At 39.9% G+C, this 16,658-nt stretch overlaps 1 protein-coding gene across 4 annotated transcripts in view; it reads right to left on the reverse strand.

The window, feature by feature from the left end:
- OXCT1 (3-oxoacid CoA-transferase 1) overlaps positions 1–16,658 on the reverse strand; it is a 171,800-nt gene that overhangs the window by 138,869 nt on the left and 16,273 nt on the right. For all 4 annotated transcript variants that reach the window (XM_078066683.1, XM_078066682.1, XM_078066685.1 and 1 more), the window contains 4 exons: positions 15,332–15,467; positions 12,173–12,322; positions 7,704–7,810; positions 5,465–5,525 (listed from right to left, as the gene is read on the reverse strand). In XM_078066683.1, coding sequence (XP_077922809.1) covers positions 5,465–5,525; positions 7,704–7,810; positions 12,173–12,322; positions 15,332–15,467 — 454 coding nt within the window. The remainder of the gene's footprint in view (positions 1–5,464; positions 5,526–7,703; positions 7,811–12,172; positions 12,323–15,331; positions 15,468–16,658) is intronic.

Raw genomic sequence — 16,658 nt, forward strand, 5'->3', positions numbered from 1 at the left:
CATTTCATGTTCCTTTTCATGCTTTTTGTTTTTTCTCCTTCACACATATCAACGTACGGCATACTACGTACTTCCCTTATGTATTGTATCTCATGTCTATCTTGAGCAGCAGAACGTAAGCTCCGCGAGAGCAGCGGTGTGTCTCTGTTTTGTTCACTGCTGGACTTCCAGAACCCAGAAAAGTGCCTCTCCTTAAAATGTGGTTGAGATATAATATCTGGGGTTTCTTTACAGATAATAAAGGAGGAGAGAAAGGGAGATGGGGATGTAGATGAGGCAAGCGTGACCATGGGCTAACAGTCATTGCAGCTGAGGGATGAGCTCCTGGGGCCTCACTATACTCTTCTGTTTACTGTTGCATAGGTTCATCATTCTTCATAATAAACATCAAAACCAAAAATTTTTAATATCATTTATACTGCAATGAATCTTCGCCCTTCCTCACCCACCAATCAGAAACGACACACGTCTGTTCAGCAGACTGACAGATGTGTCATCTTTTCCTCTAGTTAATCTCCGAAGGAGAGATGGCATGTGCCAGGCATGAGTACAGAACACAGAAGTCACAGTTCCCAAAGCTTGCCTCTTCTAACACAAGTCTTAGGATAGCAGTCTGGGAAATAATCTTCAATATGTCCATAACTTATGACTTAGTGCATTTTTTTTTAAGGGGACTGATAAAACACCATATTCCTGATAATGGTTATGGCTGCATGGGATGCAGGCAGATGAGAAAGAGTATGAGCAATCTTCTAATTCTTACCTTATTGGGTTCACAGGTGTTCAATGTGTCATTATGCTTCATAACCCACAGAGGCTACATGTATACAATATTTGCATGCATCAAGTATCATATAAGCAATTCTTTCATACGCAAATATGCAAATATACCATAATGTGGTTATTATAAAAATAATCTTATTCAAGTTGGGATAATAAATATACTGTTTTAACTAAAAGCTGAAATTAGCTACAAGAGAAGAGGCTCGGTATACACCGTGCCGTCCTCTAACACCAGCCATGGCACAACCCTGACAAAACCAGCTGGGCTATTTCCATCTCAGGCAGCCTCAACAGCCTTCGGCGGCTGAGTCAGACGACCTTTTCTGACAGAGCAGGCATGCCAGGCTGCTTGCAGGAGACCAAAGCTCAACAGTCTCCTGAGTGAAGCACTCCAACCCCTCCCCCTGGGTTTTCTATTATAAGTTGCTTTTTAAAAATGCAGAAACAGGTCACTTCTAAGGAAAACCCAAGGTGGTGGGATAGGCACCCAGGAGACTGGCAGAGGGACTCACGGGGAACTGAGGGGGATAAGAAGACCCCTGCAAAAGCCGAGTGAGTTCCCTTAGGAAGACGGGACAGTCCTCACTCATTAAACACACAGAATGCAACGCCAAGAGTTGTTCCCTGGCTGGTTTTGCACTTAAACTTGTTAAGTTTATCAGGGAAGACGACTGCACCCACTCAAAGAGAAGGAGGTCCAGAAATATCACTGTCTGGGCCAAAAAGAGAAACATCTTTCTGGCATGTGTGCCAACATGCACACCCACTTGTACTATTTCTCCCAGTAGCCACTCAGTTCCTTAAGGGGATGGAGGCAGGTGGGTGGGGGCGGGGGGTACAGCCGCATTCACTGTATCACAGCTTTGTGCTGAGGCATGCAACTGGCTGCAGGTTTTAAGAAATATGAATGCAATATTCATATCGATTTTATTAAAGAGGAAAACAGACACACTCGGTCACCTCATTGGCTTTATACAACTTGTAAGCTTATGGAGAGCACATCTGAAAGAGGAAACTCTTCTGGAAAGGAGGAATATTCCCCCTTTTAGAGAAACTAGAAATAACTCATATTGAGGGCAAATTTGATACTCTCTTTAATTCAAGATAAACATCCTGATTTACTTCTTGACAGAAAACATTTACTGTAAATTAATTAGAGAAGAAACTACGAACAACAACAAAAGCAAGAGGTGACTTGTATGTTCCTTTGCCACTCTGCTTCTAAGGCCAAAAACAATTTTGAGATGCCTAAGGGAACCACCGTTAATATTATAGATATTTATAGTTCTACTCTCCTTAAAACACGGATTAACAGTAGCTAAAAGGATGTACATGGGGCAAAAGGCTGCAAAGAAGCTGCACCGCAGAGCGGCACGGAGCTTTGGAAGACAGGCTCAAACCCAGGCTCTGCTTCAGAAAAGTCCTCTAGTTCCTCCTCTATAAGAGAAAGGAGATGAGCTAAGAGTTCTCAAAAATATTTTTTGACTGTCTGAAAGTACTAGAACAGACGTTCAGTCACCATATTTAAGGGAAATTTGTGGAGAGCTGCAAGGTTCCAAGAGGCTACAAGATAGAATGAACCGAGGTGAAGACTGAATGGACCCATCATAGAGATACTGATCACAGGGTGAGGCTTTTCTCAAAGCCAGCTCCAAGGTATATGGTTGTGGAGGAGAAAAAGACCATGATCAGAATAACTGGCAAGGGAGAACAGGTGATAGGAATAAATTAGCCAAAAAGCTCTCTGCTTGATTCTAATAGTTACCATTGAAATGGACGACTTCCAGAGATTTGGTATCTTTCAAAAGTTTGAAAAATCATCCATTTATGATGATTTTGAAAGTATTTCATAAAATAATGGAAAGGAGCAGACACCTGGAATCAATCTCTCTATGGTTCTGTCCTAGCTGTGTTAGCTGTGTGACCTCAGGTCCCATATTTAACCCTCTTCTGTAAAATAAGGATAATATTGGTTCCTACCTTATAAGATTATGAGGATTACAACAATAATGTACATAAAGAATACAGCAGTGACTAATACATAATAAATAAATAAATACTAACAGTAGCTATTATTATAATAAGTACCAGGCAGGAGAAAATGTGGGTAATTTATGATCTCTGAAGATTTCTGTTTAATACCACACTGCAGAGACCAGTTCATAATCATCCATCCCACTAGGATCACCATCAAATAAAGCAGGACAGGAACAGAAGAGAATTAAGAATCCAGGAGGTCCATGAAGGTAGCAGAGTGCATAGAACATAGCGAAGAAGAGGAGCTGGAGGTCCAGAGTACTCACCAGACTCAGAATAATACAAAAGTCACAAAGTCAAATGGACTTTTCATATCAGAAAATACTCCCTCTACTCACCATCCCCAATTCCAAATGATTTTACTCTTTTGAGAACAAAGTTCTTATAAATCAACTTACGAGCATGAAGACCTCTTCTACTATGGAGCTTATAATAATCCATTATCTAAAAGCTGTTTTGGGGCGCCTGGGTGGCTCAGTCGTTAAGTGTCTGCCTTCGGCTCAGGTCATGATCCCAGGGTCCTGGGATCGAGCCCCGCATCGGGCTCTCTGCCGAGCAGGGAGCCCGCTTCTCCCTCTCCCACTCCTCCTGCTTATGTTCCCTCTCTGTCAAATAAATAAAACCTTAAAAAAAATAAAAAAAAAAAATAAAAAAATAAAAAAATAAAAGCTGTTTTGCTTGGTTCCTAAGCTAGAATGACAAATTAGATTTCATCTTGATCATTGTAACTAAGCTCTGTCCAGCCAAACTTTTCACAGTGATGATGTTCTATACCTGTACTGAAGCTATTGTTGACAGTAGTCGCTAGCCATATGCAACTACTAAAGAGAAAATTACCTTGTTTAATTTTCATTAATTTAAATTTTAAACATTACATGTGACTAGTGGCCACCATGTTGGACAATTACAGGTACAGTCCATTGTGAGTGGCTGACAGAAGCACCGTATTGAAAAGGATCCCACAGTGAGTCTGCGTCTAGCAGGGAAGAGTGCAGGGATAGATAGAGATGTCTGTTCTCTGACAAGGCGGGCTAGCCTTCACCATATTTACAGGCTCGGTTAAAGGAATTGATCTCCCTATCCCTTACACCAGAAAACAAACAAACAAAAAAAACTCCTCTCTTTTCTAGTTATCTACAGTGATTCTCCGACACTAGAGGGTCATTTTCTGTTCTTAGAAGAAATAAGATTGGCTGAAAAGAACCGAATTATAAAAGAAGAAGAAGAAAAAAAAGAACTTCAGCCAGGACAATGCATAATGCCCTTGGTATTCAGAGAAGGAATATTAGTTCCAGAAAGTGTTACAGAAGCACATAAAATCAACAGTGCTAAACTACCAGTTATTTTAAGCTAGGTTATAGGCTTTTTTTCAGTGATACCGTATATATGCCATGGACAGGTCATTAAGATGATTCAATAAATAAAAAAAGAAAAAACAGATTATACAGTGAGAGTAAACCACATTGTCCATTTTGAATGCAGAAAATATACTTAAGCCATTGCAAAAGAAACCATTATGCCTGGGTTGAAAGTACCACATCCTCTAGAACTTTAAAAATAACTTCACTTTCCAAGAGAGGAACAGAATTCTAACATTTGGTTTTTCAAAAATACCACTGTGCTGCCTCCATGAAATACCATCTTGGACAAATGTATGCAGGAGTCCAAAGATGCCACATACAAAACTGCCATCACATGAGAAAAACCATGAATGTATATTCTCATTTCCAGATCCCACAATGGGTTCCTATAAAGCTCTCCCAAGGGAAAGCTATCTTAAACCTTCATGAAAATTTTGTTCCGGGGTGATTCTCAAAGTCTCAAGTTAAGAATCATTTTGAAGTCTCCCTTTCAGGTTCATATATACATATAAACAAAATGGCAGGGTTTGAGTGTAAGCCAACTATTTCTGTCTCAGAGCTTTAACCCTAGAAAGGCTCTAGAATTAGTCAAGTCTCTCCCACACCATGAGACGTCCAAAGAAGAGTCAGTTAGTTCCTTAATTCAACTGCTCCAAACAGAACCACATCAAAGCAATTATTTGTACTACCCTCCTTCTTCCTTAAAGAATTCACAGTATCAAATACAGTAATGATATAACTTACTACTTTTCTGGGGTTCTGTATATAAAAATTTATCTTGCAATTTTACCCAAGGAGGTCTATTTTACGCAAGTACCAAAGGACAGTTATAAGCTAGCCAGTCTCATGGCTTGATCCCAAAGAGAGCATTCCAGTGAGACCCTAGCCAACCAGAAAGCTAATGTTACAGTAAAATTTCAACTATTACATATTTATTTTTTTAAAGATTTTATTTATTTATTTGCCAGAGAGAGAGAGAGAGAGAGAGTACAGCAGGCAGAGGGAGAAGCAGACTCCCCACTCAGCAAGGAGCCCGATGCAGGATTCAATCCCAGGACCCTGGGATCACAACCTGAGCTGAAGGCAGACGCTTAACCGATTGAGCCACCCAGGTGTCCCTCAACTAATACATATTACGTAGAATCCTTCGATATCCAAAATTTAAAAGCAGTCATTGTTTATCCTCCAGAAGACAGATGAATTGTTGTACATTTGCTGAACTAATACATAACAGCAAGTTTAAAAAGCAACCTTTGGAAAGCAGAAATAACCTCTTCTCTTACCTCTACCACTGTGGTCTCTGCAGCTTTGCACATCGGCAAATTGAAATTTCTTGCACTTTTCCTATATTAGGAGTGGGGGGAAGTGGGAAAAGAAAACCAAAAATAAGAAGAGTTTCTCTCAGCTTTAACTATAGATTAAAAGAATTTCTATAAACTAAAAATCTGTGACTCTTTTAAAAGAATGTATCATATTTTCCGTAACTGTTAAAACAATTTTATAAATAAAAACAATGGCCACTTCATTCAATTACAGTTTCTATGGGGTTGAAGGAAAGAGGAACTATTTTTCATGTTCAACATATAGATCATATACAGAAAGATAAAACAGATATTAATAAATCTACTCTATTTAAAACTAATTTGCCTAAGTCTTTTAACTGGGATGCCACTTTGTTTCTACAGTTATATATTTCACTAAACTTGCTCTTGTTAAAATATTAAGGAAAGTAGCAAGTGCTTTATATGAGAAGGTATAGTAATTATATTCTCTATTAAAAAGAGACCTATTGCTGAAATAAAATGAAACATTCATTGGTAATGTGTGAGTCATCTATAAAGATCATTCCGGGGGACCAATTTCTAACAAAATTTTTTGACGTACAACACCCACATTAGACCCTGAGGTGTAAAAATTTCCAGAAAGTGCCAATTTTGCTGATAGTTTTACACTCAAGTTCTTAAATTAATGCATCACCACCAACCATAAAAATTTTAATGTATTTTTTTGTTTCTGAGAGTGTAAGTTGACTAAAAAAAAAACCTTATTTGATAGAGGGAAATGAGTTACATCTTTCTTTTACTAGCTCTTTTAGGCCACCAATGTTTATCTCACTTAGATTTAAGGATAAATATAAAGACAGGTGTGTCCCTGAGACAGAAGTCCTTGGGTACTTTCACAAATTGCTAAGTTGGAGTCCACCAGCCATTCAGCATGTTCAGCGTCAAAAGCTCCAAGGGCAGTGTGGCCAGAGGCAAAGGTGTGCAGGGCTGTCCTAACAATGGCCTAGACAGACCTTTTACCAGTTGTCCCCCAGGGGAGGTCATCCTAGAAGTCAGCATCTTAAGAACCTAAGTCACTTGACCATTGCTGACGAGCAGTCTCATCTCCTATCAATAACCACAGGCATAAGTCAATGCTGAGAACAGCCCCTGTGCAATCTTTAGATATTAGAGCCAGGTAATGAAACACACGATAAACTCAAGGAAATAGTTTAAATAATTCATTTCCATTTGCTTCTATACAATTTCATTAATCTTTTTTAAAATGCAAAATGTGTAACTACCAAGATCAGTTGTAATCAAAAACTGGTTGAATTCAAGAAATCAAATATAGCATTAATATCATATAAGATCTTCAGAAATGAACAAAAACAGCATAAGAGTAATCACTGAGAATTTAACTGTGATCTCACCAAAGGCCCATTTGGTAAAGATAAAAATTATTACTAAAACAGTAAATGACCATATTATAAGAAAGAAAAGTATTTCTGTAACCTAACAGGCAAAGTCTTCAAGACTTATAGGTGTATATTCAAAGATGGTACAATTTTCAAAACAACCATATAATTTATAATATATAAACACTTCGTATTTAGTATGCTCAGGGTAATCAAAAGATCTTGAAATCTATTAAGCCTTTGGCTTAATATCTGTGGCTATCCAAATAACAAGAATGAAAGTTTAGCATTGTCAAGATTAATCAGCTTTTTCAGATAGAACCTACATAAGTATTTCCTAGCGGACACCAACAGGACTGGAAAAGAAGTGACCTAAATGGTTGTTAGCAAGCTCTTTCCAGAATATCCAAATAATTTAGGCATTTTAAGACAATGCATATTAATTATATAAAAATTAAATACAATTGTGTGCTTTTCTCACATTTGCTAAGTATGTCTCAACATTATAACTTGTCCTGGCAACTAAAATACACACAGAAAAAGTCTGTATGCGACTATATACAAGGGTATATCGATTCAAAACAGCTACCAAGCAGTGCAATGTGGGCACCGCCTAATCAGAACAGACCCTCACAAGTACACACCAGCAAGAATGCACAGCAGCAGCCTTGCACATGCATGCACACTGACCTGGGGGCTTGTACGACTGTAAGCCATTTTTTAAATGAATCTTTAAACACCAAACACATCAAGATACCGTTTTGTAATCATAATTTAGGAAATGCAAAGTTGCTGAAATGCATTTCATTAATATTTAAAAAAAAACAAAAACATCATACTACCTGAAAATCACATTTCCTGCTTGGTCTGCCTTCCAAGCTTTCACCAAAGCAAAATCTCCCGTAATTGCTTCCTCCAAAATAAAATGCTGACCATTAAACTCCCTCACCTGCAGGAGACAAAGAGGACATTGTCAGATATGTGCTGTGGTAGAAGCAGAGAAGAAGGATACAAGCCTGGTCAGGGAAGGTTTCTCAGAGGGAGAACAATCTAAATGGAGATCTCAAGGGTGAGTAGTGGTAGGAAACTAGGATTTAGTCAAAGTGGTGGAGGGGAAACCAAGGGAACAGCATGTGCGAAGACTCAGCAGCGAGAGCTTGGTAAAGTTGAGGAACTGAAAGTTCTATATGGTTAAGGCATAGACTGCATGTTAGCACTCTTTTTATTATTTGTGTGCATAAGTTATATGTAGAGAACATGAAAAATAGCCCATCTTTCCCTCTACCCCGGGGGCGGGGGGAAACAAAACTATATAAGCTGCATAAAAGGGGCAATGTATTTTGTACATAAAATAGTTATAAAAATCCATTCATCTCTCCTGATTAATCTATAACCATCTGATGAAATTTTAATTGGAATTCCTAGAATTTGCAGATGAAACTGGAGAATTGACATGCCATAGCTTTCCACCTGTGAACATAATATATGCCTACATTTTCTGAAGTCTTCCTTTACCTCTTCGAATTGCTTTTAATTCCCCCCCCCAAAAAAAGCTTTGTGTATGTTTTTTAGGTTTATTCATAGGTACTTCACAGTTTTTGATGCTACTATGAGTATTCTATGTTCTTCTATTACACCTCCTCTCTGTCATTACTGGTCTAATGGAACGCTATTGATTTTTGTATGTCTATTACCTTTTAATTCTACTACAGATGGGGGGAGGGGGGAGGGGAAAAGAAGCATAAAGTAAAACTATGCCGTGGCATTTTGTTCCTTTTTTCTTATTGGGGATTTAGCTCTGCGAATTGAAACAAAGAGAGGAAAGAATGTCCGTGCTGGGCTCCATCCCATAGGATGGAGCCGTATAGGAAGGCAGAACTCCATCCTCGTTCGTATACCACCCCCTAGTGGACAAACCACGCGCATATTACATAAAGCCGCGGGACAAAGTTCAGTACATTTACTTTTCTTTAACTATGGTTTAAAGCTAAAGAACAGGGCACCTGGGTGGCTCAGTTGGTTAAGCCACTGCCTTCGGCTCAGGTCATGATCCTGGAGTCCCGGGATCAAGTCCCGCATCGGACTCCCTGCTCAGCAGGGAGTCTGCTTCTCCCTCTGATCCTCCCCCTCTCATGCTCTCTCTGTCTCATTCTCTCTCTCAAATGAATAAATAAAATCTTTAAAAAAAAAAATAAAATAAAGCTAAAGAACAGCTTCCTTAAAGACCTTACCCCACTTTCCCGCTAGAGAATATTAATGAATTCAGGGCATCACTGAAGAAGGAGGATCTTATGAATGTGAAACTTAAGACGAATCATATGAAAGATATTTAAAAATTACACATCAATATACAGCTTTTTAAAGAGTTTCATGTATTTCAAAGTCATTACCATAAACCCCAGTGATGACAGATGAGTTATGTTGCATATAGATCTAGAAAACTACATACAGATCTAAATATATGCTAATCCAAGGCAATGTGAAAAAATTGGCTTTTTTTCCCTATTCCAATTATATAATTTCCTGACGGGTCTATAAACCAGCAGCTGCTGATGCTAGCCATTCTAAATTTTTAAAACAGGAAGGGACTGGTTTTGCCATACTAGCTATTACACTCACTGGAAAGAGTTGTGTGTTTCCCGGTTACCACTTCCTCTTTTTTCAGCCCTTTCTTGAATCCACTCCAATCAAATTTCCACCATTCCAGAAAAATCCTCTCTTCCAGAAAAATCATTCTTTAAGGTCACCAATGACCTCCATGTTTCTAAACCCAATGCTCAATGCCCTGTCCTGTTACCCCACGTCTTCTCACTCTGACACAACTGATCACTCCCTCCTTTGTAAAATTGCCCGTCTTCAAGTTACCATACTCCCCTTGGTCTTCACTTACTAGACACTTTCCCATTCTTCTTTGCTGCTCCTTTTCCTCTTCCCACCCTTTAAATGCAAAAGAGGTATTCACTACCTGTACTCTAGCCCTAGACACTCAGCTAGCCCCACAGATTTAAATACTATATGCTGAAGACTCCAAAGCTCCTATCCCAGCACTAAACCCTCCCCAAGCTGGAGACGACTGAGCAACTTCTGTTGGAGCCTCAAGGACGTCTCAAATGCATCCAGTCCCAGACAAGGCTCTTTGATTACCTCCACACTTTGCCCATCTCAGTAAGCAGCATGCTTGGTTCTTGTCCTTCCTCACCCCGTAACCAATCCATTGGTAAATCCTGCTGGCTCTGCTATCAACATATGTCCTGATTCCAACCACCTCCCACAAGCTCCACTGTTAACCACCTCAGTCTAAACCACTTCCACTCCCTCCTGGATCAACAGCCTCTCAATCTCTCTCACTGATTCTGCTCTTGGAACCCTACCAAAAAACTCTCCACCCAGCAGCCACAGTGATCCTTCCAAAATGTAACTCAGACCACATCTCTCCCATGTCTGAATTCTCTGCTGTCCCCTCACCACTCAATAAAACCCAAACTCATGTGATCTGGTTCATGCCTCCCTTCAGCCTCCCATCCTACTGCTCTCTGCCTCGTTTACTCTGTTCCAGTCTCACTGCCCTGCTGTTCCACAAACAGAGCTGGCCTGACTCAGGACCGTGTCCTTCCCCTTCCTTCTGACCAGAGCACAACCCTATAATCTTCACCCACTCATTCTCCTGTTTTATTCTTATCTCTACTAACTGTCACTTCCTCAGAGAAGGTTCCCCTGACCCAATCTGGAACACCCCTTCCCTGACCAGTGACCATTCTCTCTGCCCTTACCCTACTCGATTTTTCTTCATGGCACTTTCTTTACTGACATTATGTGTTTATTAATTCACTCCTTGTCAGCTCCTCCACTAGCAGGGGGACTTAGTCTAGACCATCTCCTTTTCTACCGTACGTGGGCCAGTGCCCGGCAAATACCACTGAATTAGGAAATTTACTCACCTCCTCTTCCTACCATACGTAGGGGAAATAAAGAGCTAGCAAGAATCATTTCAAGAAAGTATCTGTCACGTTCCTAGGTAATTCAGACCAAAGTACAAAACTACTAGATTTGTGCACCTAACTCCAGGCAAAAATGAACCGAGACATTCAGGACAGACTCCAGTCTATCCTATATTTTCCCAGGGCAAGTTAATGCTCTAGCTTCTAGCAAACTCTCCAAGTATTAACCCAATTTTTCTGGGCATCATTATCTATATTACTAAGATCCATTTTAATAATTAGGCTCCTGTCTTACTTGGTCAAAAACTTTTTAAACCTAATTAGGCAGTAAGGAAAGAAGATAGAATATAAAAAAAAAAAATGTTAATCAAAACTTTGAGTCAATATAGGTCATTCTAAGCAAAAAAAGTAACGCTCCAGATGGAGGATGCTGCCAGAACACAAACACTGAGCAGCAAGGCGCATGTTCAATGACCTTTTATCTTCTCTCAAAACACGGAGGTGCAGAACATCCCTATAAGCAAAAAAAAAAAAAAAAAATTATAAAATTCGCTATAGGCAAGTGTGGTAGGAGATCCCTCGATTTACTAAGCTGTCATTTCCTCAGAGCTAAGCTCAGCATTTCTGCAGCCTGAGTTAACGCTCTTGAGCCATGTGGCCAGGGAGAAGGGAGAGGGACTAAAAATACAGTAATGGATTACTGTCCTGTGTAATTTTTACAACTGCCTCAAACCTGAGTATCTCAAATATCTATATGTGGAGTCCTATTCTTTTCTAATATGTGAGTGAAGTTACCTAGTATGAAGGTACTCCATCCTACCCAGCACTTTAAATAAAACTAAATTATTCAGTCAGCTCAAATATGTCCAGTGTACAAAAAGAAGGATAAAGGAGACAGGATGAATGCTCTATCTTATTATGTAATTACAACTGTCCCCTCCTTTTCAAAATTGTAGACAAACTTGTGATGTCCTTGCCTTTTTTTTCTCCTTCATCCACATCGAGAAGGGGCTTGAGAATGAAAAGTTTAATACAATATATATCATACACCTACTCTCTTTTCCACATGAGCATGATCAGAAGTTATAAATGCTCCTACGTTTGTTAAAACCTACCATAAAACTAATCTTGACTCACACATCTTATATAGATTACAGTTTCTTCCCATTTATTTATTCTGGTTTCTCTATGTGATTTTAATTATTGGCAGATGCTCAGTTTTAGCAGAAATTTTACCTAGCATAGGCCACACAGATGAAGGACAGTGTCTCTTCTTACACAGAGCAGATTTTATCCTACCTACCCACTGAGTGCACCTGGATCCTGTGCTGGAAGAGGTACCCCATGTTACCTGAATGAGAGCTACTTCTTACCTCTCTCGGCTTACTGGCAACGGCAATGCTGCCATCTTCGTTGTATTTGATCGGTGCCCCTCCTTGCTGCACCAGGGTCCCGTACCCGGTGCTGGTGTAAAATGCAGGAACTCCAGCCCCACCTGCACGAATCCGCTCTGCAAGCGTGCCCTACAAGTGAGCAACCACCACACCATAAGAAGTTCATTAAGCACACTTCTGTACATGGATACGGAAACATTTACAGACACAGTTCCTCTCTCTAGAGGTTTATCATTCTAAACAGTACCTAGCACTGTATATTGGTGTATTTCGCTAACACGGTATGCTAGATTAATTGAAAACAAGTATTGCCCCTCTAGACAACAATCTCTCAATTTTTAATTTGCATTCGAATGTAACTGCTTCTTTGTATCATCGTGCTCTCAGCTTTCTGGTCTCCCACTGCTCCCCTGACATCATATTCTCCAACAGTCTATTTGTAATATTTTAAAATCAATTTTCAAATCTGAAGTATATCACTTTAGCTATATATATATATATATATTTAAAAATATGTATTTAAATTTTGTGTTTTACTGTGTGCCCTATGTAGGTATAGCTTGAAGCTTATCATGAATAACAATGCCATTATTATATAATAATAATATGTTCATTTACTTAGAGTTCATTCTAAAACATTCTTAAAAGCATTTTATCTACTACATTATCTAACTAAGAAAAAATCCATAGTTAGGCAAAGAGTACAACATACAGGTAATTTGGTTTTTAAAAGCTAAGAGTACTTCAAATTTTATCTTAGAGTAGAAACAACTGTACGCAAAGTTTCTTTGTATCTTCTTTTGATCATCTTTATCCCCTTCCTAGGTACCCGTTGTTCAAACCTGATTTCCCTGGCAGCCCCCTGCCCCAACTGCTTTCCAACCCAGTTCTCCCATAGGGGAATAACTCTGGCCCTAAATATTTCCTAACACCCACCCTAACCCTGAAACCTATTGTTACAGTCTAGCTACATCATATTCATACTACATAACTGACTGGTCACTCAGTAGTAAGAACTGGTTTAGGTCTTAGTAATACTATGTTAAAATTATTTCAGCCTGAAAACAATTTTCTACTTTAACTGGGTCCTTTAAATACTAAACTCAAAGTGGGGACTAAAAGTTGGGACTTCAGACACGGGTGTTTGAAGTAGGGTGGGATAATCTGGGGAAGGCAGGATCTGAAGCATAACTGACAATCTTCCAGGTAACAGTTTCTCTATTCTATCTAATAGTTAGAGATAAGTCCATTTTGTACTGTATTTTAAGTTAATAACATTCACAAGATTAAATCATCAAAACAACCATAACCTTCTCTACTCTAAGATATTTTTTACGTCTACCCTCCTTGAATACTTTATTCCTGCTCTCTGTCCAATTGGGCAAGGACCTAAAAGTGGACAACTTCTACAGACAGGCTCTCTGCAGCGACCACCAACCCCCCTACATCCAAAACCCAAAGGGAGTCCTAATCCCTACCACTTCATCAACACTTCTCTGGCTCACAGGCTGCAAAACAAGTTGCCCAAGCCAATGTTTATTTACCTGCCACTAAGTCGGGGAGAGAGACACTGACCTCTTTCAGCTTAAAGAAGGAATATAAAAGAAATACTAAGGAACTCCCATGTATATGCCCTCTGACAAAAGAAGGGATAATACAAAAGATAATAGAAGTAATTGAAAGGTTAATTTTCAAGGGCTCCACAACCCAAAGGAAAAGGTATCTCAATCTACAATGTGAAGAGGAAAAGTATATGCAATGGACTGAATTGTGTCCCCCACCAAATTCATATGCTGAAGCCCCAACACCCAATGTGATTGTATTTGAAGACAGGGCCTTTATGGAAGTCATTAAGGCTAAATGAGGTCATAAGGGTAGGGCCCTGATCCAGCAGGATTAGTGTCCTTATAATAAGAGACCCCAGAGTCCTTAATTGCACGTGTGCATCCTCTTTCTCTCTTCCTCCCCCTCCTTCCCTCTACCAAGAATCACATCAGCCTGTACTTGATCTTGTACTTCCCAGTTGCCAGAACAATGAGAAATCACTTCCTCTTGTCTGAGCCACCGAGTTTGTGGTATTTTGTTATAGCAGCACGAGTAGACTAAGACAGGATACCTTTTGTTATTTTCAAAAAACCTTAAATGAAAATGGATAAATACCAGGCACAGTGCAAGGCTTATGACAAGCACAGGTGCCAACACTGTGGGGTGATCGGGTGGGACGTGAGTAATGTTGTGAAGCCTCAGGTAGAAAAGTTCTCCCCTGCGTGCTCTCTCTAGACAAGCATATACTGGGAATTCATTATTGATTTTTAAAATGTTGCTATCTCACGTTATCACCAATTTAGTGAAGTCAGTGGTAATAATAATTCTGTTGACAAAAATAAAGCAGAGTGGTGGGTTCAATTTCAGAGATGAAGGCAGATGATGTCAAATTGGAAGACCAATACATATCACCTGTAGGCACAAATGGCTTCAAAAAGTTTCCTCTCGTTTTACCCAAATGGCTTCAAAAAGTTTCCTCCATGTTCTACCCAAATGGCTTGTTTTACCCAAATGGCTTCAAAAAGTTTCCTCTATGACAAACTCTTTAGCCAGTGAAGACATAGTGTATGACATGAATGGAAACCTGCTAGATTCAATTGTGGTAATTGCTTACTTGGTAAGGAACATCTATTCCCTGGAGACCTGGGCTCTGATTCCAGCTCTTATTCTGTGACATGGCCAGTTGTACCCTCCAAGGACTTCACTTTCCTGATGTCTCAGCAAGAACATATTCCTCACACATTTCTAATTCTATGATTCACAGGAACAGACTCTTAGGACAATCCCCAAGCATTTCAGCAAGCCCTACTGCAAGCTGCCAGCACAAAATGGACACCACAGTGCCAAGCTTACACATTTGTCCTGTAGCCTAGATATTGTTTACTAGAAATACCTCCCTTTTTTGGGGCACGGCAACAGAGGCTTTTAGTCTTCTAGCAATCGACAGGTGTGACCTACAAACAAATTTCCTTGGCCTAGCAAAATTGCATCCTCTCTGCCTTACCTCTCTTGCAAAAGAAAATTGCTAGAGGGAAATAGGTAAATTTCAAACTAAGTTACTATTCTAAAAGAGGAGCAGAGAAATTTTCTTACCTGAGGTGTCAGCTCTACTTCTAATTCACCACTTAAGTACTGTCGTTCAAATTCTGCATTTTCTCCCACATATGAAGAGACCATGCGTTTTATCTGCTTGGATCGAAGTAAAAGGCCCAGGCCAAAGTTGTCAACCCTAGAAGAAAAATGCAATCAACTTGCAATCAAAGCAACATCGGTTAGAACACTAATATCCCTGACTTCTGAAAACATGCAATATTATTCATTTAAAGGAATCCTCTCTGCTGGGCATTGAACCCATATTCTCTCGTAGTCTCCCACCACCCAAAGAGCCTTGCAAGGTGGCTGTTCTTTTCTTATTTTACAGCTAAGGAAACTAAAGCTCAAGACCTTTCAGTGATTTCTGCCGACAGATATCTTGGGTAGTAACTGACGTAGCCAGTATTCAAACCACACCAATCCTACAAGTCTGCCCTGCACCTTTCACTCTTTCCACTGCTCCCAAGTGATACTAGGGTAGAAGGCGAGCAGACTGGATCTTGCCCTACACTCTGAAGGCGTATGTAAATGCAAAGACAATGCCACTCTCCTAACCTGCACTGGCTCCAAACAGAGAAATTCATTCTGTCCTAAAAAGTGAACACGCATTCTCATATTTAAAAGAGAGAACAGGGGCGCCTGGGTAGCTCAGTAGGTTAAGCATCTGACTCTTGATTTCGGCTCAGGTCATGATCCCAGGGTCCTGGGATCGAGCCCCATGTTGGGCTCCTCGCTCAGTGCGGAGCCTGCTTCTCCCTCTGCCTGCCACTCCCCCTGCTTGTGCGCACACGCTCTCTCTCTCTCACACACAAATAAATAAAATCTTTAAAAAAAAAAAAAAAAAAAAGAAGGAAATACCAAGTGTTGGCAAGAATGTGGAACACCCAGAGTTCTCATATATGAAGAGGAGAATGTCAACTGATCCAACCACTTCTGAAAAATTATTAGCAGTATCTATTGATGCTGAACATATGGATATGCTATGTCAGCAATTCCCCTCCTCGGTCTATGTCCAACAGGAATGCATACATATGTTCCCCAGAAGACAAGAATATTCATAGTCACACTGTCCATGATGGCCAAACACTAGGGCCTCCCCAGTACTACTCCACAGCAGAGCAGAAAAAATGAGCAGTAAGAAGGAATCAGTGACCACCCCTGCAACAATGGAGGGCTCTCACAGGTAAAATGCTAAGCAAAAGAACCATAAGAGAGTACTTACTGACCTATTCCTTTTATATGAAGTTCAAAGTCACACAAGACTAACGGATAAGATCAGAAGTGAGGATAATGGTTAAGTTCGGTGGTGGGAAAGGAAAACAGTGAC

The sequence above is a fragment of the Halichoerus grypus genome, chromosome 2 (genome assembly GCF_964656455.1).
Source record: "Halichoerus grypus chromosome 2, mHalGry1.hap1.1, whole genome shotgun sequence".
NCBI lineage: Eukaryota > Metazoa > Chordata > Mammalia > Carnivora > Phocidae > Halichoerus > Halichoerus grypus.